Genomic DNA, 22288 nt, shown 5'->3' on the forward strand with positions numbered 1-22288 from the left:
AGAATTCCTTTTAGAGTCTCTTGATGTCTTTTTTTATTTCTACGCTGCTATAAGTGGTTTCACATGTTTGTGTTACGTCCACAAGACAAAACACTCGCTGAATTTACAGCCCGTTTAACGTCAGAGAGGTGGAAAAACGAGAATTAAGCAAAGAAAGCCCTCATGCTCTAAGTTCTGAAATTACGCCAGGAAAAGTCTTATTTTGGTCTTATTTGATTTCAGAGACTGTAATAACTTGGATAATGTTGTGTCATAATTTGCTTTTGCATTATGTTCTGTATATCCTAGCATTTCTGCTGACTTCCAGTGGAGCAAAGCCAAATGGAAAGAACAAAAAGCAAAAACAAGGTAGCTTAAATGGGTGCAACCTTTCAAAATGTACTCCTTTTTACCCTACACCCATGGTGGACATTAGCAACTCAAAGGCACACCTTAGTACCTAAATAGTATATATTAGTAGCTATTGAGAGGATGACAGTGACAACTTTTGATTTCTATTCTAATAGTAATTTGTTTGCCACATTCTTCTGACATTGATTCTGCTTTTCCAGTCGTTCCAGCAATTGAGTGTGAGATGCGGTCTGGGAAGATCAATCTCCCAGAGTTTATCGTGAAGTGTCCGGCTAACTGCAGGGAGAGCAAGGAGAAGGTCTACGGGACGGGTGTGTTTGCCTCTATATCCAGTATCTGCAATGCTGCTATTCACAGGTGAGCTATCCAGCTTGTGTTTCATGAGACCGGATGTTAAAGTTTGATCAGTATTAGGGTAAAAGACATTACTATGCGAAAGCTTGGGCTGCCCTGACCAAATTACAAGTTTCTAATCTAATCAAAAAGAAGCTAACACAAGCACAGGCAAACTAAAAAATACATACTATCAGTCTGTTCTTTGCTAAGAAAGAAGTTTTCAATGCTATTTTATTAATAAAAGTTCTTCGAAGGAGTCCTATGGTGTTGTTTCCCATGTTCATCTCTCTTTAGTGTATGATGTTGCTGTTTGATCATGAGAAGCTCCAGTTCTCCTCTATATCAGTATCAGTGTTTCTGAACTCCTGAAACGCCTCCATTGCAGTCTTGAGTTTCTCCCAGGAACGAACACGTCACAATATTCCTCATTATAATAATTCATGCGCATAATAAAGGGGCGGGGCCTGGTTGAGTTAGTCAGTAGTGTCTTAAACTGGCGTTTATGGTAAGAGGCGTGGCTTTCCTAACACACTCGAAGAGCTTGGCCAATCACAACACACTGCTCCAGCCGACCAATCCGAGAGGAGCCGCAACAATGGAGAATATGAGGAGAATAATCAACATTTGAGCATGGACACTTAGTACATCCCAAAAACAACATCAAGACATTGTACAAGGGCATAATATTACGTCATTTATGTTTTACCCCACATGATAGCAGACACTTGCTGCAGTTCTTGTTGTCCTTGGTAGTTATAGTGGTGTGAGGGACACCTTTAACCTTTTTATAGCATTCCTCACCTGCCTGAACCCTGTGTTTGAGCTCGAGAAGGGAGAAGATGTCTTTAGAGATCGCTTAAGGCCTTGTTTCGTGAGCATCTGATCCTCAGCCGCCTGTTCAGAGGGCCTCCTGAGAGCACATGCATTTATATTATGGCCTCAGTGGTCAAGTTCTGTGAAGGTTGATGAAAGAGCAGGATCACACAGGTGGATCAGGTTGCACAAACATGCTGTTTCAGATGGCTTGCTGTGGTGTATGGGTTAGTGCACATGTGGGCTCATTCCCCGCTCTCTCCTTGATCTCTACACCACATGCATTGAGTTTGGATTATCTCCAGAAGTCATCAAACCCTCTCTTTGCCATTGGATCTCAGTCAAACTTAAGTTGCAAGCTCTCAATTGAATTGCTTATCTAATTAAATGCATTTGCATAGCATTCTATAATTAGCTGGAAATGATGAAAAAGATATTTGCTGAAAGCTACCAACTTTACTAGCTCTCACGTGCAGTGTGTTTTGCTGTTTGCGGTTCTCAGTGGAGTCATCAGTAACTCTGGAGGAAAGGTAATAGTGATGAAGAGTGCCGGACAGCCCATCTACAAGGGCAGCTTTGCCAACGGCATCCGATCCCTGTCCTTACCCAACTGGAGGGAATCCTTCTCTGTCTCGGGTAGGCTTTACTCTGAGCAAACACTCCTACTGGACATGTAGGCTCGCTATAGCAATCAAATGAGAAACATGGAAAGACACTCTAATTTCATAAGAAACTTGCTTTCTCACATTGTTTAACTTGTTGGATTTATTTGTGTCAGTGGGTAAACCAAAAAAGGGAGTGATGTATCCATCCACTCTGACCTTTGTACACTCAAGACCCACCACAGTGAAAACAAGTAAGTGTTTCAGCCAGATAGTAATGCTAGTTTGACATATTTTCGTCTTTGAGCCTTTAGCTCAACCAATAATGCATGGCGCCAACAAGGCCACGATCAGAGGATTGCTAAACTCGCAGCAGTAGCAGCTCATCATCCATTCATGTTTCCTAAGGTGAATCCAAAGACCTGCCGTACTTCCCAGTGTCACCGGTGGCAGAGGCTCCAGAGGCGGAGCCAAGCTCCACCACAGCCCCGCCCACAACCACTCCTGTGACCACACCCACCTCCACAACTCCGCCCACAACCACATCAGCCAAGCCACGGGCCACCGTTCATAAAGTCCGCGAGGCGGGTGAGCCAATCTGTTTAAGCCTTGAATGAGTCATGGTGCCTTATAGTAAAATCAGTCCTATGCTTTTATCCATTTGTTCTTGGGTCAGTTTTTCAGTACCCCATTGAAATGAAGATCCTGACTGGACAATATCGATCAGGTTCCCTCTCAATCCGTTCTTTTTCCGCTCTCTGTTTCTAAAGCAAATCTTTCTTTCTGATCTAGGCAGCAGTCACCCGTATTTCAGCGCTGTTGCACGTAAGTCAAACGTCGAAGCCTCCCTCATGTGGGCCTTGTGTTCTCGCAGCTTTCTGCTGTCGGATCTTTTTATTCAGAGATCTCGGGGTGTTTTTGTGGGTCTTCACAGAGCTGATGGTCTCTTGCAGTTTTCCTTTAGTTCTTGTTATCGTCGTAACCGTCTTGACGTTTGGGGTGTAGATGGTGTTGGCCTGTGAAATCCCTTTTCTTTAATGTAATCCACTGTAAAGTACGCATGAAACAGCATTTCATTTCCACAACATGAAGAGTGACATTATAGGAGTATAAGATATTAAATTAGAAGGAAATTGTAAGGTGGAGTTTAATTTTATCCACTGATTGACAAATTGTAGTTGTTACTTTTAAAAATAATTTTACAATATTGCATTACTCCCTAAAAGTGAACTAATTACATAACTTTTAATGTAAAGTAATTTAAAGAAAATGTACATTTTATGTAAAGTAATGCATCACGTTACTTTTGCGTTTCATTTTCTCATCTGGCGTTACTTTACACATTATATAAAAAAAATATGTAATACACATTACTTTACTAGTTGCATTAAAAAGTAGTCTGATTACATAATGCATATTGTAAAGCATTACTTTACTTGTTATATCAAAAAGTAATCTGATTACATAATAAACGTTATGTCTAATGCATTACTTTACTTGTTATATCAAAAAGTAATCTGATTACATAATAAACGTTACTTATATCAAAAATTAATCGGATTACATAATACACGTTACTTCTAATGCGTTACTTGTTATATCAAAAATTCATCTGATTACATAATACATGGTACTTCTAATACATTACGTTACTTGTTATATCAAAAATTAATCTGATTACATAATAAATGGTACTTCTAATATCAAAAAGTAATCTGATTGCATAATACATGGTACTTCTAATATCAAAAAGTAATCTGATTACATAATACATGGTACTTCTAATATCAAAAAGTAATCTGATTACTTAATACACGTTACTTCTAATGCATTACTTGTTATACCAAAAAGTAATCTGATTACATAATACATGTTACTTCTAATACATTACGTTACTTGTTATATCAAAAATTAATCTGATTACATAATAAATGGTACTTCTAATATCAAAAAGTAATCTGATTGCATAATACATGGTACTTCTAATATCAAAAAGTAATCTGATTACATAATACATGGTACTTCTAATATCAAAAAGTAATCTGATTGCATAATAGATGGTACTTCTAATATCAAAAAGTAATCTGATTACATAATACATGGTACTTTTAATATCAAAAAGTAATCTGATTACATAATACACGGTACTTCTAATGCATTACTTGTTATATCAAAAAGTAATCTGTTTACATAATAAATGTTATGTCTAATGCATTACTTTACTTGTTATATCTAAAAGTAATCTGATTACATAAAGTACGTTACTTGTAATGCGTTACTCCAACACTGGATTGAGCACCAGTTGTGTCAAAGGCAAAGTGTATTAATACTAACATTTTGATAAAGGATAAAGATCTTTTCTCTTTAGAATAATATGCACTGATGAATCATGTACAGTAAGACCAGGATTTTGCTGGACTTTAAGATGAAACAGAAACACAATATACTGTATCTACTGCTTCAATATCTATGTTCTCTCTAAATGCGGCATGTAGGACAATCACAGAGCGTCCAAGGAAAGGGTCCCGCGCAAGGTACGTCCTACTGTATGTGTCCACTGTATTCTTCCTGTCAGTAACACAAGCTCTCAACTCTAACCATAACATTTGTCTAAAGCATTTAGAGGCAGCTCCGTCTATGCCAATAGGTTTTTACCACGCACCAACACAGGTAAACCACACTCCTATTACTCTGTCTGTGTCCCTTTATTGTGATGTTTGACTGTTGTGCTTCCTTGTCCTCTAATACGTTCTTGGAGTAAATGAAGAGTTCAGATGCAAAAGCCTCTAAATGCCATTTGAAATTTTCTTCTTTAATGATGATTTTTATCAAGCTTGTATATTTAAGTTCAGTAATTTCACTTAAATTGCAATGATAGTTACCTATTAATTGTTATTTAAGTGAAATTACTGAACTTAAATATATAAGTTTGATAAAAATCATCATTAAAGAAGAAAATTTCAAATGGCATTTAGAGGCTTTTGCATCTGAACTCTTCAAATAGTTTTATTGAGTTGTACTGCTGATTGTCTGTGTCCATTCTTGCTGTTTTCGCTATTGTACATCTATGTCTCTTTAATCCAAATGTAAATGTGTTTCAAAATCTGTTGTACGTGTCACTTCCTGCTGCCAGCTGGTGGCGCTATTACTGTGAACAACAATAGCAACATGAATGTGATCAGCCAGTTTAATCTGAATCAGAAAATGCACTAGTATATGAGACTCTTCCGGTTTCTCTCTTTTGGCATAAATTCCCTTTCCTCGTGTTAGATCATTTATCAAAAATCCATTCGCAGTTGAGCATCTTTAATGTCTCGGCATCATCTTTACCAAGTTCGGTGAGAATTGTACTAATCTCCTTGGAGGAGTTTTTAAAAAATCTAATTCTTCATTTTTTCTAAAGATCCTCAATTAAATCCAAGATGGCTGACTTCCTGTTGGTTGGAGCTAATGAAAAATGATGTCAAAAATCTATTCAAACATGTTATCTCAGTTTATTCGCTATAGTTTAGAAAATGGGGATAAAATATGAGCAGAACTCAGAGTTCTCAGATCAGTGGATATCTGACTGGTTTTGTTGGACTCTCACACATGAATTATGTTGAATATCTGTCAGCTGTTACATTGAAATACACAAAAATACCAGTTTAGCTCAACCAGTGACCAAGCAATGCTTCATGTTGTTCAGTGTGTGTGTAAAAAGAGCAATAAACACACTTCAGCTCACAGTGGAGGAATCAGTTTCGCTCCCAGACAGATGTGTGTAAATGTCACTGAAGAATCATTTTCTTGGTCTAGTTGGCCTTGTTCATGTAAGAGTAGTGTGTTGTGTCAGCGAGGTGCAGTCTTGTGTTGAACGTGTGTGTGTGTGTGTTGTGTTGGCAGGTGTGCACCGGCCGGAGATGAGCTCCACCATCCGGAGACAGCCGCACGTTCCCTCAGCTCCAGGTTTGCATGACGCTTCACTCATTGGCCGTCATCACTCATTCGCAGGCATGAACTCTTGCTTTCTTCTCTCTCGGGTACTGTTCGTCTGTGTCACGTTGATAAGCAGCTTTGAGTCGGGTGCAGCCGCAGTCTGAGAGAAAGCAGCACACGCCGCAGTCCAATCCCAGTAAGTGTGTGCAGATGCCATCTATCAGCGTGTGTGTGTGTGTCTTTCAGTGTGTGACAGGCAATTCAAGAAGTCCAGTGCTCTTTCTTGCATCTCGAGGGATCAGGTAAAGCATATTATACATTAGTCAGGCTCTCCAATAAACTAATCATACACTCCAGTAAAGAAATATTGAGCTTTCAACTTCACCAGTGTCATTGATGTCATCTAAGTTAAAGACCAGTAATAAACTAGATGCTAATGTACTAGCGCTGTCATGTGTTCCTCAGGATCTTTTCCCCTTTCACTGATTCCTGAGACTTATCTCTGGCACAAAATATCTGATGATTTTATTCTTCAGATCAATTAACAGGATGTTATTTCATTTTATTTTCACACACAATATTGTCACTAACAATAAGTCAAACCTGAATCAAGCAATCGAGTCTCTGAGCAACACAGTTGTAAAGTTTGTAAATGTGTTTGTTATGAGTTTGTCCCCAAAAAAAACTTCATGCGTTAAAATATCTTGAATGTAACTCGACACCCTCGCCTCATTTAGTATTCGCGGTTCTATGAATATGCAAATGAGCCCCGCCTCCCCTCCCTCACTCAGAGATCCACTGGTTGTCGATCACACGTTGATCTGATTGGTTATAAGGTGGTTTGTGACGTCAGAAACACCAGCGTGTGTTGGTTCACTGCAGTTTCAGCAATGCTGTCCACTTATCAACGCACACACGGTGTGTGTTAAAGCACATTAAAAACACCACATACACACATAAACAACATTAAACGCTGGATTTACACCACAGGGGGACTTTAACATTAAATAATAAATAATGTGTTTTTGAGCAAAGCGGTTGAGTGAATAATTCAATGACTCGTGTTGAAAGAGTCACAGTAATGGAATTAATATTTCCATTCTTCATAAACTTTAGCTTGTTTTGTCTTATGTCTCGAGAGAATCAGTTCAAGTCCATGTTATGTCTTTATATGTTGGTCATGTATTGTAAGCAGTTTCTAAATCTCCCCGTCTAGCGTTGGTACGCCGTGATTGGACGCACCCTGCGTACGCACGCCCTGATTGGTTCTCTGGCACCAGACGGCCAACAGGTATCAGAATCATTATGCTGGTCCATCCAGTTCAATAACATAACCCTCCAAAAGCAAACATTAAAGACGACATAAACGAAGGCTTTTAAATTCCAAGTGAATATCCATAAACTCATAATAATTCATGACATCATGACATGAGGCCCAACCATGGCTTTCTGTGTTCAGATCATAGCCCCTCAGTGCCGAACACAGGCCATCACTGGAGCAGGACGACCCCTGCCGACCCCGCAGGTAAGGCCTTCGTGTCCATATACTGTAAATCCACTGCAGTTCCACAGGAGGATAACGAACAAACACATAAATCTGCATTATGGCTTCATAGTGTGCGTCGCACATGCCTGCTCACGCACCGCAGCATCATATCAGTGTTCCTACAGGATCTGCTACTGATTTATACACTTCCTTCATGTGGTTTGAATAGATCATGACATAAGCTTTCAAGAACGTCCATCCCAATGTGCGGCCCATATGATATCATAAACATTCAGAGCGTGTGTTTCTGCCACATGACTTTATCTTTATCCTCCATGTCAGGAACATGCTCTTCATGTGCTTTTCAGCTTTTGAGTGTGTGGCTGGTTTTGCTAACACATTGACACAGGTATTATGGGTATGTTTTCTAACTAACCCCTCGTACACACACTGCCTCTGTCCTGCAGCGCTCGACCCGGCCTACCCCGAGCACCAGCACCCATATCACTTTGGACTCTTCTGTAAGTATTCTCCTTAGGGCTGTCAAATGATTAATCGCGATTAATCGCATCCAAAGTAAAAGTTTGTGTTTACATAATATATGTGGGTGCACTGTGTATAATTATTTAATATGTAAAAATACACACACATGCATGTATATTTAAGAAAAAAATATTATTTATATATAAAATATTGATATTTATATATAATATAAATCTATATACATGAAAATATTTCTTAAATATATACAAGCATGTGTGTGTATTTATATATTTAAAATAATTATACACAGTGCACCCACATATATTATGTAAACACAAACTTTTATTTTGGATGCGATTAATCGCGATTAATCATTTGACAGCCCTAATTCTCCTATTTTATTTTGGAGTAATGCAAAGTACAGGTGAAACTTGAAACATTAGAATATCGTGCAAAAGTTCATTTCTTTCAGTAATTCAACTAAAAAGGTGAAACTAATATATTATATTGACCCATTACATGCAAAGTGAGATATTTCAAGCCTTTACTTGTTATGATTTTGATGATTATATCATCACAATTATAACAAATCATCACAATTATAACAAATAAAGGCTTGAAATGTCTCATTTTGCATGTAATGTGTGAGTTGGATTCATGAGAAGAACTGTATGGGCCTGGGCTTTACTGTATGTGTAAGGCACGTGGCTGATCTGGAGTCTGTTACTGGTGTTACTGTAATGGCTCACTGTGTGTGTGTGTGTGTGAAACTGGAGACTCATGTGTAGATGATTTGTGTTTCCAGCTCCTGAGCCAGAAGACCACAAGCCTCCGCCTGAGACGGGCCACAGCAGAGGTGTGTCACAAACACAAGCACTTTTATATACAAAAGCCCACAGTTCACTCACAATGGACACTATAGCCCAGTGTCTGCTTAAAGTGCACCTATTATGCTATTTTAACGTTCCTAATGTTATTTTGGAAATTTACGATACGTTTACATGAATCCAAGGTAAAAAAAAACACACTAATGTCCTCGTGATCTCCACTGCAGCTTCAGCTCTTTCCTCTCAGTGTCTGAAACGCTTCGTTTGGAGATTCAGTCTCTCGAAGCCCTAATGCTCTGCTCTGATTGGTCAGAAAGCAAACGCTCATTATCATATCTGACTCTCAGCTCTTGATCACAGTGATACGAACAGTGACGATGGCGAGGGTTTCACCGTATCGATCTCAGAAAGCAGCATCTTCTCGACACGAGCCGAACTCCTCAGTCTCAGATACACTACAGTGTTTGAGGGCGGGGCTAAGAGACGCTGATCAGCCAATCAACACCAGAGGCTGAATTACTGACGACCCGAGACAAAAATCTATTTCCATTTATCTACAACTTTGATCTCTGAAGCGTTTACACTCACAAACATCTCTGTTACACACTCCAGGGAGGGAATGTCATAATGGGGCACTTTAAGAAACTGTGATTGGATATTGGATGATTGGAAAGATTGTGTGATTAATCATTAATTAGTGTGTATTCCTGTCCCAGAGGCGCTGGCGGAGTCAAACCCATTAGACTCAGGTGAGGAAACTATCCACTCACTGAAGCCTTTAAAGCAACACAAGCTCACTGGAAAAACTTATCTATCCTTACACTTCACTGCAGTTTCCAGCTGAAATCAACCCTAAACACAGCAAAACACCAACAAATTCAAAAAAAGATTATGATTACAGGGAAATATTACTGATTAATATAAACTTATTTTCATGCAATTCCTTCCACAATACTTTGTTATAGTGTGTGATTTGTAAACGAATACATTGTGATGTTTGAATCCCATAAATAGCTGCATTTGTGTGGGTTATTCATCTAAGTGAGCTTGCTGTATCTCGGCTGGTCCAGCGCTCAGAGAAGCCTTCAGCAAGTGTGTGTTTCTCTCGGCTCTGTTTCGGTACACACATCGGTTGTAGGTGCAGTGTTATTCCCAAGTGTGACAGCGCATTCATCTTTTAACGCTGCATTTCCGAACAATCACCATATATAAAGTTACAACATTCACAATCATCTGTTTGCGGGAATATTAAAGACTCTTTTGGACACTTCACTTTAAAAGTGCACTTTAAAAACATTATTTTGCAGAAATGTTTTTGCAATGAGTGTGTTGCTTTATTACATGTTTTGCATTGACGAGTTAAGTAACTTGATCGGCAGTTTCCAGTACCAGCTTCTAGTGGCCTTTCTCCTCAGGAATGTAGGCAAACTATTGATTTTAAATTTGGACTTGATAATATGGTCACACACATTGTTCTTCACAGTACTATGGGTAAGGTACAGGGTTGATGTGTAACAGCAGCATCCTCTGATTTCCCAGGATTCACCGCTCGAGGACACGACTCATCAGCCAGAGCTCCTGACCTCAGCGGCCGGACTCGCGGAGACCCAAGTACAGTCCTCGACCCGACACTGATGATAACACACTGATCGCTTCCTTTCATGGCTCTCATTCGATTCCCATCCGTGTCTGCAGGTTGTAAAGTGGATATTGCGTTCCTTATGGATGGCAGCTGGAGTATTGGAAAACGGCGATTCAAGATTCAGAAAGACTTCCTCGTGGAGGTTTCCCAGGCTCTCAATGTGGGCGTGGACGGAGCCATGATGGGCATCATCCAATACGGGTAATAATCATCCAATACGGTAATAATCATCCAATACGGTAATAATCATCCAATATGGGTAATAATCATCCAATATGGGTAATAATCATCCAATACGGGTAATAGTCATCCAATACGGTAATAATGGTAATAATCATCCAATACGGGTAATAGTCATCCAATACGGTAATAATCATCCAATACGGGTAATAATCATCCAATACGGGTAATAATCATCCAATACGGGTAATAATCATCCAATACGGTAATAATCATCCAATACGGGTAATAATCATCCAATACGGGTAATAATCATCCAATACAGGTAATAATCATTCAATACGGTAATAATCATCCAATACGGGTAATAATCATCCAATACGGGTAATAGTCATCCAATACGGTAATAATGGTAATAATCATCCAATACGGGTAATAATCATCCAAAACGGTAATATTCATCCAATACGGTAATAATCATCCAATACAGGTAATAATCATCCAATACGGTAATAATCATCCAATACGGGTAATAATCATTCAATACGGTAATTATCATCCAATACGGGTAATAGTCATCCAATACGGTAATAATCATCCAATACGGGTAATAATCATCCAATACGGGTAATAATCATCCAATACGGTAATAATCATCCAATACGGGTAATAATCATCCAATACGGGTAATAATCATCCAATACGGTAATAATCATCCAATACGGGTAATAATCATCCAATAAGGTAAAAATCATCCAATACGGTAATAATCATCCAATACGGTAATAATCATCCAATACGGGTAATAATCATCCAATACGGGTAATAATCATCCAATACGGGTAATAATCATCCAATACGGTAATAATCATCCAACACGGGTAATAATCATTCAATACGGTAATAATCATACAATACGGGTAATAGTCATCCAAGACGGTAATAATCATCCAATACGGGTAATAATCCTCCAAAACGGGTAATAATCATCCAATACGGGTAATAATCATCCAATACGGGTAATAATCATCCAATACGGTAATAATCATCCAATACGGGTAATAATTATCCAATAAGGGTAATAATCATCCAATACGGTAATAATCATCCAATACAGGTAATAATCATCCAATAAGGTAATAATCATCCAATACGGGTAATTATCATCCAATACGGTAATAATCATCCAATACGGGTAATAATCATCCAATACGGGTAATAATCATATAATCATCCAATACGGGTAATAATCATATAATCATCCAATACGGGTAATAATGTGTCTAATACGGGTAATAATGTGTCCAATACAGGTAATAATGTGTCCAATACGGGTTATAATCATCCAATACGGGTAATAATCATCCAATAAGGTAATAATCATCCAATACGGGTAATAATCATCCAATACGGTAATAATCATCCAATACGGGTAATAATTATCCAATAAGGGTAATAATCATCCAATACGGTAATAATCATCCAATACAGGTAATAATCATCCAATAAGGTAATAATCATCCAATACGGGTAATTATCATCCAATACGGTAATAATCATCCAATACGGGTAATAATCATCCAATACGGGTAATAATCATATAATCATCCAATACGGGTAATAATCATATAATCATCCAATACGGGTAATAATGTGTCTAATACGGGTAATAATGTGTCCAATACAGGTAATAATGTGTCCAATACGGGTTATAATCATCCAATACGGGTAATAATCATCCAATAAGGTAATAATCATCCAATACGGGTAATAATCATCCAATACGGTAATAATCATCCAATACGGGTAATAATTATCCAATAAGGGTAATAATCATCCAATACGGTAATAATCATCCAATACAGGTAATAATCATCCAATAAGGTAATAATCATCCAATACGGGTAATTATCATCCAATACGGTAATAATCATCCAATACGGGTAATAATCATCCAATACGGGTAATAATCATATAATCATCCAATACGGGTAATAATCATATAATCATCCAATACGGGTAATAATGTGTCTAATACGGGTAATAATGTGTCCAATACAGGTAATAATGTGTCCAATACGGGTTATAATCATCCAATACGGGTAATAATCATCCAATAAGGTAATAATCATCCAATACGGGTAATAATCATCCAATACGGTGTAAAAAGGGCCACGAAATCGGTCCAAATGGCGGAGTTCGATTCGTGGTGAAGGTTTCAAGCGCGTTCCGTCTTTTCCAAGCAAAGTTAATTTTAATTAAATGCAATACATTTAATCTTATGTATTAACTCGTTTCATCTGACTCCATAAAATGAAAAGGGTTTATCAATGATATCTGTGCATCATTTAATACATTAATGCTTGGCTATTCCTTTTAACTCTAATGAAAATAAAGTCAAAATCTGTTAGAATAGTCGTAACAATTTATTATGTCAGGTAAATGTATTATTACAGTTCCATAAGATAATCAGAGCAAACCATTAGATGTTTCAAATAACTTTACCCAACATATTACATGAATGCCGAGCCTCGAAGACCCAGCATCATGGGCTGATCTGATACAGAATAGCAGCCATGAACTCTTGTGCATTTTCCTTAAATAGAGCCAAACCTTACCTGATCGAATCACCAAATTTATCTGATCCAATCACCAAACTACAATGGACTGAAACCCCCACCATGTTTACTGGGGGAAGGAGAGTTTGCATTCAGACAAAAGGTAGAAAGTGATTAACTCAAAGACACACCCTTTTGTGTGCAAGATATTTCTATATTCTTAAAAACCTTATTACCTTTTCTTTAACTTCTTTGGAAATGAGACATTATTACCAGTCACCCTGAGACTTTTGAAATGATTCTAAACAGTCCTTAAAGATTATCACATTCACATTAAAAACACATATTCTTGTGTGAGCTTCCTCTGCAAGAGTGTGTGTGTGTTGTTCAAGCAAGGTCCTCTTGTCTTCAGAAGACACTGGTCACTGATTACATCAACCAGTTCCAGTTTTCTAGTCTTACAACGGTAATAATCATCCAATACGGGTAATAATCATCCAATACGGGTAATAATCATCCAATACGAGTAATAATCATATAATCATCCAATACGGGTAATAATGTGTCTAATACAGGTAATAATGTGTCCAATACAGGTAATAATGTGTCCAATACAGGTAATAATGTGTCCAATACGGGTTATAATCATCCAATACGGGTAATAATGTGTCCAATACGGGTTATAATCATCCAATACGGGTAATAATGTGTCCAATACAGGTAATAATGTGTCCAATACAGGTAATAATGTGTCTAATACGGGTTATAATCATCCAATACGGGTAATAATGTGTCCAATACGGGTAATAATCATCCAATACGGGTAATAATGTGTCCCTGTACCAGAAAACAAACAGATGCTGAAGGATTGTTAATGAGTAGAGTGAGGGACTGGTACTTAACCTACAGCTAACATGAGCCGGTTAGTATTCGCAAAATTACCAATAGAATGTGGATTTAGCATACATTAATTTCCCCTCAGAATCTGAATAAGAACAAGCTTTACTGCCATTTCTGTTCACGCACACAAGGCATTTTTCTTGGTAATGAAGCTTCCAGTTGTCACGAGCTGCTCCGACACAAGCAGGTTGAGGATCCAAACGCAGTATTTACTGAACAGATCCAATAACATAATCCAAAGCACAGGCGAGGTCAAACACAGGCAGTCGTCCACGCAAACACAACAAGGCAGGGAACACGGGAGAAAGAGCAATCCACAGGCAAACCAAGAGACGTGAAACCAAGGAGAATGCTGGGAATTGCAGTGTAACACTAAATAAGACTTTGCAGGGAATGCATGTGAAACGCCGGCTATTATAGTGTGAGTTGAAGAAGATAACGAGACACAGATGACTGTGGTAATGGACGAAGAGTCCGGGCGGTGTGTTATGGGAGATGTAGTTTGTGAGGGAATGACAGTAGTGTGATGTGCACACATAAACACAACAACACGACAAATAATACGATTAAAGAATACAAATATGGCTGTCTTAAGACACGGTTAGGTTAAGTCCGAATAGACTGTAATATTTACAGATTATTAACATATTACACACTTGTTTAGATAAAAGATCCACTACTGTTAGATACTGTTAGATTTTTGTGTTTTTTCTCATACAGTATAATCACCAAGGATGTATTTATTTGATAAAATACACAATACAAAAATACAGTAAAGCAGTGTAATATTACTCCAGTGTAAATCATCTGTTCTCTATGTGAATATACAGTAAAGTGTCATTTATTCCTGTGATCATTACTCCAGTCTTCAGTGTCACATGACCCTTCAGAATCACTCTAATATGAGGATCTGATGATCAAGAAGCACTTATGATTATTATCAGTCGTGCTGCTTCATATTTCGGTGGAAACCGTCAAACATTTTATTTTTGAAGTAGAATTTTTTGCAACATTATAAATGTCTTGACTGTAACTTCAATATGAATCTCTCTTGTTTTAAACCTTACTGATCCCAAAAGCCTGATTTGTTTTGAGTATAACGTGTCCTTTATTGAAGTCATCGACTCGGGGAGTTTCAGTTCTGACCAGTAATCAGGAGATTTGCAGATTTGTACATCTCTAAATGAACTTGCATGACGTCAAACACAATTGTACCAAAATATAACCTGCATGATGAATCATAAGCGTTTGATTTATGACCCAGGGACGATGCGGTCACAGAATTCAGCCTGAAACAGTACTCCAGCTCCAGCGACGTGAAGCCGGCCATCAGCAAGATCAACCAGAAGGGCGGCCTGTCACATGTAGGTGAGTGTGTGTGTATCCGAGATAACAGGGGGTTCACAACACACTTCCAAATAAGATCTAAATGTGAGCTGTGAAATTACAGGGCTGGTGCCACTCTGGTGTTTCTGACCAAATGCCTGAGGTTTATCCAACCTAGAGATTTGGTTGTATGGTTTGTGTTATAGATAGTGTCTCACTTTAATAAAACAGCAGCTGCCTGTAAAGTCAAAGATAGCCGAGGACACGGCATCATCTGCTTCGAGGAATCTGGGTGGATGAGGTTTAATCATCTTCTCTATATGATTGACTCAAACACGCTGGTTTGGACTCTGAAACCCCCGAGGACTGCAGTGACCACCAAACTCTCGGGACACTTACAGCACACACTCAATGTGTCGTATATCGAGTGAAACGCTACTGGAATGAGAACACATGTGGGCGGGGCTTGATTGTGGTTGTGGTTTGCTATTGGCTGATCTCATGTGAGTGACAGGTTATAGCCCCGCCCACATCATGAGAGAAGAGATGCTACAAGAGGAACTGATTCTGATTCAAGATTACCAGGGACATGAATTTAATACGCAGATAAATCATTTAGTATAAACACTGCAATACTCAATAATAAACAGGAATTGTCCATTTTGGTTTCATGGGGACTTTAATGTTTATCCTCAGGGTTAGCTTTCAGAGTCCACTGAGTGCAGCATTTCTAAAAAACATTTAATTAAATCCATGAGGTCAAAGTTTGAATATTCAATTAAAGTTAGTGTGAGTAACTGCTGCATTGATAGAGTTGTGCTGAGTCCACGGAGCGCCTGGGGCCGAGGCTGGGGGCGAACAGAGCTCGATTGAGACGCACAACTGTACATGTGTTGTGCTGACTCTGGCTCTGTGCTCTTTAAGGGAAGGCCCTCTCCTACATCAACAAGCACTTCTTCAGCGACGCCAATGGGAACCGGGGCGGGGCGCCCAATGTGGCGGTGGTGCTGGTGGACGGCTGGCCCACGGACCGGGTGGAGGAGGCGTCGCGGCTCGCCCGAGAGTCCGGCATCAACATCTTCTTCGTCACCATCGAGGGCCCAGATGACAATGAGAAACAGAACGTGGTGGAGCCCAACTTTGTTGACAAGGTATTAATATGGGGGGGGGGGGGTGCCTTGAGAAACGAGAAACGTTATCCCTCTGGTGTGTCGTTAGGGTTAGGCCTAGTATTGTGTTGTTCACGGTCACAACAGACCAGAATTAATGTACTATATTTCATTTCACTGTTTTTTCTTTAACATTTTGTTTTTTAAGGGGATTTTAAGTTACTAAATAATACAAAATTCTAAGTTATGTAACAAAACAATTTATAAAATATAAGAAAAAATTTGATGAAATTTTTTTAATTAATGCAGTATTTAAGGTTTAAATTGAGCAAAATCTGTTGAATGGAGGCAGATTAGTATCATGGCTTATTTCTGGCACCCGCCTCTGCACAGAATAAAACAATATAAAGATAATTGCAACTTTTTATCTCGCAAGTGAGTTTATAACTCGCAATTAAGAATTTATATTTCACAGTTCTGAGAAAAAAATCGAAATTGTGACAAAACTGCTCTTCATTTTTACTCATAAAAGTGCATCTATCCACTTTCTATGCACTTTAATGATGGCTATATTACACTTTTATGATGGACAGATGCACTTTTGTGATGGACAGATGCACTTTTATGATGGACAGATGCACTTTTATGATGATAGATGCACTTTTATGATGGATATATGCACTTTTATGATGGACAGATGCACTTTTATGATGGATAGATGCACTTTTATGATGGACAGATGCACTTTTATGATGATAGATGCACTTTTATGATGGACAGATGCACTTTTATGATGGACAAATGCACTTTTATGATGATAGATGCACTTTTATGATGGACAGATGCACTTTTATGATGATAGATGCACTTTTATGATGCACAGATGCACTTTTATGATGGATAGATGCACTTTTATGATGCACAGATGCACTTTTATGATGCACAGATGCACTTTTATGATGGATAGATGCACTTTTATGATGCACAGATGCACTTTTATGATGGATAGATGCACTTTTATGATGGACAGATGCACTTTTAGGATGGATAGATGCACTTTTATGATGGATAGATGCACTTTTATGATGGATATATGCACTTTTATGATGGACAGATGCACTTTTATGATGGATAGATGCACTTTTATGATGGACAGATGCACTTTTATGATGATAGATGCACTTTTATGATGGACAGATGCACTTTTATGATGGACAAATGCACTTTTATGATGATAGATGCACTTTTATGATGGACAGATGCACTTTTATGATGATAGATGCACTTTTATGATGCACAGATGCACTTTTATGATGGATAGATGCACTTTTATGATGGACAGATGCACTTTTATGATGGATAGATGCACTTTTATGATCGACAGATGCACTTTCATGATGGATAGATGCACTTTTATGATGGATAGATGCACTTTTATGATGGATATATGCACTTTTATGATGGACAGATGCACTTTTATGATGATAGATGCACTTTTATGATGGACAGATGCACTTGTATGATGGACAAATGCACTTTTATGATGATAGATGCACTTTTATGATGGACAGATGCACTTTTATGATGGATAGATGCACTTTTATGATGGAGAGATGCACTTTTATGATGGATAGATGCACTTTTATGATGGACAGATGCACTTTTATGATGGATAGATGCACTTTTATGATGGACAGATGCACTTTTATGATGGATAGATGCACTTTTATGATGGACAGATGCACTTTTAGGATGGAGAGATGCACTTTTATGATGGACAGATGCACTTTCATGATGGATAGATGCACTTTTATGATGGATAGATGCACTTTTATGATGGATATATGCACTTTTATGATGGACAGATGCACTTTTATGATGATAGATGCACTTTTATGATGGACAGATGCACTTTTATGATGGACAAATGCACTTTTATGATGATAGATGCACTTTTATGATGGACAGATGCACTTTTATGATGATAGATGCACTTTTATGATGGACAGATGCACTTTTATGATGGATATATGCACTTTTATGATGGACAGATGCACTTTTATGATGATAGATGCACTTTTATGATGGACAAATGCACTTTTATGATGATAGATGCACTTTTATGATGGACAGATGCACTTTTATGATGATAGATGCACTTTTATGATGGACAGATGCACTTTTATGATGACAGATGCACTTTTATGATGGACAGATGCACTTTTATGATGGACAGATGCACTTTTATGATGGATAGATGCACTTTTATGATGAACAGATGCACTTTTATGATGATAGATGCACTTTTATGATGGACAGATGCACTTTTATGATGGATATATGCACTTTTATGATGGACAGATGCACTTTTATGATGGACAGATGCACTTTTATGATGGATAGATACACTTTTATCATGGATAGATGAAGAAGAATGTCATACACACCTAGGATGGCTTGATGATGAGTAGAAAATGGGGTAATATTAATTTCGGGGTTAACTTTCTCTCTTGTTTTGTGCCGTAGGCTGTGTGCAGAACCAACGGCTTCTACTCGCTCCCGATCGCGAGCTGGTTCGCTCTGCGTAAAGCTGTTCAGCCTCTGGTGAAGCGTGTGTGTGACACCGACCGCCTGATGTGCAGCAAGACCTGTCTGAACGCCAACGACATCGCCTTCGTCATCGACGGCTCCAGCAGCGTGGGAACCGGGAACTTCCGCACCGTGCTCCAGTTCGTCGCCAACGTGACACGGGAGTTCGAGATCTCCGACACGGACACGCGCGTAGGAATCGTACAGTACACGTATGAGCAGAGGCTGGAGTTCGCTTTCGGACAGCACAACAACAAAGCCGACTTGCTGAACGCCATCAAGCGCATCAACTACTGGAGCGGAGGAACCAGTACGGGAGCCGCCATCACGTACGCCGCGGACCAGCTCTTCAGCAAATCCAAACCCAACAAGCGTAAGATCATGATCGTCATCACGGACGGACGCTCCTACGATGACGTGAGGGCCCCGGCGCTGGCGGTACATCGGAAAGGTGAGTGCGGCAAAACGCCTAGCGCGAGGTAGGACGGCGTAGGTTGACATTATCGAGTTTACAGACCAAAAAGGTGCAGAAAGTGATTTCTGATAAACGCTGTTGATATTCGAAATAACCAGAACAAACAAGCCCAGACCCAACAGGACCACACCCCTATCTTTCATAGCTCCGCCTCCACTTTCAGCTACTCGCTGCGTATCGAGAAGAAATAAAGCAACCTCGTGTCCGTTTTCAGGCCTTCAAGTTAACACCCGCAAACCCGCCAGATGTGTGTGTATTACAGCAGGGGTGTGTAACGCAGTCACTCCCACTAGACACATAATAAATAACATATACAGTTCTCAATTTTAGTCTTTTAAAAAGGCATCTCAAGTAATAAGGTGTAGAGTTGTCAAAAATATAGATTTTTCGATACATTTTGATACTGAAAGAAACGTTTCAATACTCATTTTGCGCAGAGTACTACACCAGTGTCTCTTTCTCTCTCTCTTTGTCATCTCTTTGACAGCGAGTGACACACAACCCCGCCTCTCCTCACTCACTCCTTTCATATGCTCCAGATGAATATTGTTGGTGTCACAGGACTTGAATTTCGGCGTGGGATATCACATTTTACCCAGTCACACATATTTTCTGCTCCCACCCAAAGTTTGTGCACATAAAGCCACCTCTCAGTACTACATTTTGTTATTTTTTCTCAGCTTATTGTGCTGTAAAATAGACACAAAATCATGTCAAAATACCAGTCATGGTGAGTATTCACTTAAGCACAGCCAGTTCTGCTTTGTGAACGTAAACAGTTGAGAAAAGAAACGCATGTTTAACAGTATAATGGTTTCTTGCAAAAGAGTTAGTCAAGCCAAGTGACTGATTTTTGGGAATGTTGTACCAGGACCAGCCAAGGATGTAGATCTAGAGTCACATTAAAAACGTCATAATTCACAGGCTGTTGCTAAAATTTAGGCCCTGAATAATGGAAGTGCCCATTTCCGAGCATGTATTTGCGGTGTGATGTGATGGAAGTTGAAGTGTTTTCCTCTGCTGTCTCTCCCGCTCCAGGTGTGATCGCGTACTCCATCGGGATCGCCTGGGCAGCGCAGGACGAGCTGGAATACATCGCCACTGACCCGGACAGAGAGCACTCTTTCTTTGTCGATGAGTTCGACAACCTCTACAAGTATGTATCAAAAATTATTCACAACATCTGCAACGAATTCAACTCCCAACCACGTAACTGAAACATTGAGGAATATCACCAGAAATCCAAGGAGCAAGTGCATTACCACACAGTTACAGTACCAGTGTTACTGGCTTAGTGCTGTTAGAAGCGGGCAGCATGTTTTGATAGTTTGCTATTTACACAAAATACAGAGTGGAAATGGTCATTTAACAATGGCAGTGAATGTGTGTTCAGTGACTTTGAATCACTGTGTGACGGACTTGAATTGGTATGAGAGAAAACACATGCTTACAGTATTTGCATAGATTGTTTCATTTAAAGATTATTTATATTTTACTTGCTAAACACAATAATATGAAAAATGACATAATAACAATAATATCTTTTTTTCAAAAGAACTGTCTGCATAAGATAGAAGTGCCAAGCAAAGAAAATGTTTGTTAATTGTAAATGAAAAATCTTTTTAAATGATGTGCTAAACCAATGGGATTTGGCAGATGTTCAGAAGACAGGATTGTTAATGCATGCATGAACTGACTGATGTTACTGTAATGTACAAGATATTTGTCAAGGCACAAAGATGACCAGTATTGGAGTATTATGACTGTTGTTAAAGGAAGTTACAAAAAAAGGAAGAAGAAAGGCAACATTCAGAAAGCTCCGGTTGTGTGGTTTGATGACTCTTATCCATTCGAACAGATGTTGATCATAGACCTAAAAAGTTTTTTACTTGTCATTTTAAATTCATATATTGTAATTTTTGTATTTGTATATAAAAATGCTTGTATTTTTGTTTAAGATGACACAATTTATCCAATATTTTAATGAAATTTTTAATAAAATGATTATTGAAACCCAGCTAATTCATGGATTTGGACTGAAATGTTAGGTGTCTGGGAGAGAATATCTTTAAACTCTTGATAATTATTTAGGGTAATAAATCTGTCAAGCCATAGTATGCAAGCAAATGTGTTTGTTTCTGTTGTTGTTGTTCTTAACACTGCAGGCACACATGATGAGTAGATTTATATGCTGAGATTTATTCCAAAGAATAAAGTCAAAAACATTCATGTAACTCATGGCCAATAGTGGTAAGTTAAATGAAGTTCAAAATGTAGGTTTGGGACAAGGGTAACGGTGGCCGTCCCAGAGCTCCAGACAAGGTAACGGTGGCCGTCCCAGAGCTGCCGGCTCTACCAGACAAGGTAACGGTGGCCGTCCCAGAGCTGCCGGCTCTACCAGACAAGGTAACGGTGGCCGTCCCAGAGCTCCAGACAAGGTAACGGTGGCCGTCCCAGAGCTCCAGACAAGGTAACGGTGGCCATCCCAGAGCTGCCGGCTCTCCCAGACAAGGTAACGGTGGCCGTCCCAGAGCTGCCGGCTCTCCCAGACAAGGTAACGGTGGCCGTCCCAGAGCTGCCGGCTCTCCCAGACAAGGTAACGGTGGCCGTCCCAGAGCTGCCTGCTCTCCCTGACAAGGTAACGGTGGCCGTCCCAGAGCTGCCGGCTCTCCCAGACAAGGTAACGGTGGCCA

The 22288-nt window shown here is 39.1% G+C and overlaps 1 protein-coding gene across 9 annotated transcripts in view; it reads left to right on the forward strand.

The window, feature by feature from the left end:
* vit (vitrin) overlaps nt 1-21612 on the forward strand; it is a 31854-nt gene extending 10242 nt beyond the window's left edge. For 2 of the 9 annotated variants that reach the window (XM_039690649.2, XM_039690650.2), the window contains exons 3-23: nt 289-348; nt 552-708; nt 2003-2136; nt 2279-2356; nt 2511-2690; nt 2895-2927; nt 4598-4636; nt 4719-4772; nt 5988-6050; nt 6157-6216; nt 7237-7311; nt 7480-7545; nt 7974-8027; nt 8795-8845; nt 9533-9565; nt 10356-10427; nt 10512-10659; nt 15361-15464; nt 16347-16573; nt 19058-19571; nt 20634-21612. In XM_039690649.2, coding sequence (XP_039546583.2) covers nt 289-348; nt 552-708; nt 2003-2136; nt 2279-2356; nt 2511-2690; nt 2895-2927; nt 4598-4636; nt 4719-4772; nt 5988-6050; nt 6157-6216; nt 7237-7311; nt 7480-7545; nt 7974-8027; nt 8795-8845; nt 9533-9565; nt 10356-10427; nt 10512-10659; nt 15361-15464; nt 16347-16573; nt 19058-19571; nt 20634-20812 — 2381 coding nt within the window. In that variant the 3' untranslated portion in view covers nt 20813-21612. The remainder of the gene's footprint in view (nt 1-288; nt 349-551; nt 709-2002; nt 2137-2278; nt 2357-2510; nt 2691-2894; nt 2928-4597; nt 4637-4718; nt 4773-5987; nt 6051-6156; nt 6217-7236; nt 7312-7479; nt 7546-7973; nt 8028-8794; nt 8846-9532; nt 9566-10355; nt 10428-10511; nt 10660-15360; nt 15465-16346; nt 16574-19057; nt 19572-20633) is intronic. The other 7 variants (XM_039690651.2, XM_089117370.1, XM_089117372.1 and 4 more) reach the window with 7 other exon arrangements.
* Nucleotides 21613-22288: the final 676 nt, after the last annotated feature.

The sequence above is a fragment of the Pimephales promelas genome, chromosome 11, assembly GCF_988280905.1.
Source record: "Pimephales promelas chromosome 11, fPimPro1.hap1.1, whole genome shotgun sequence".
NCBI classification, from domain to species: Eukaryota; Metazoa; Chordata; class Actinopteri; order Cypriniformes; family Leuciscidae; genus Pimephales; species Pimephales promelas.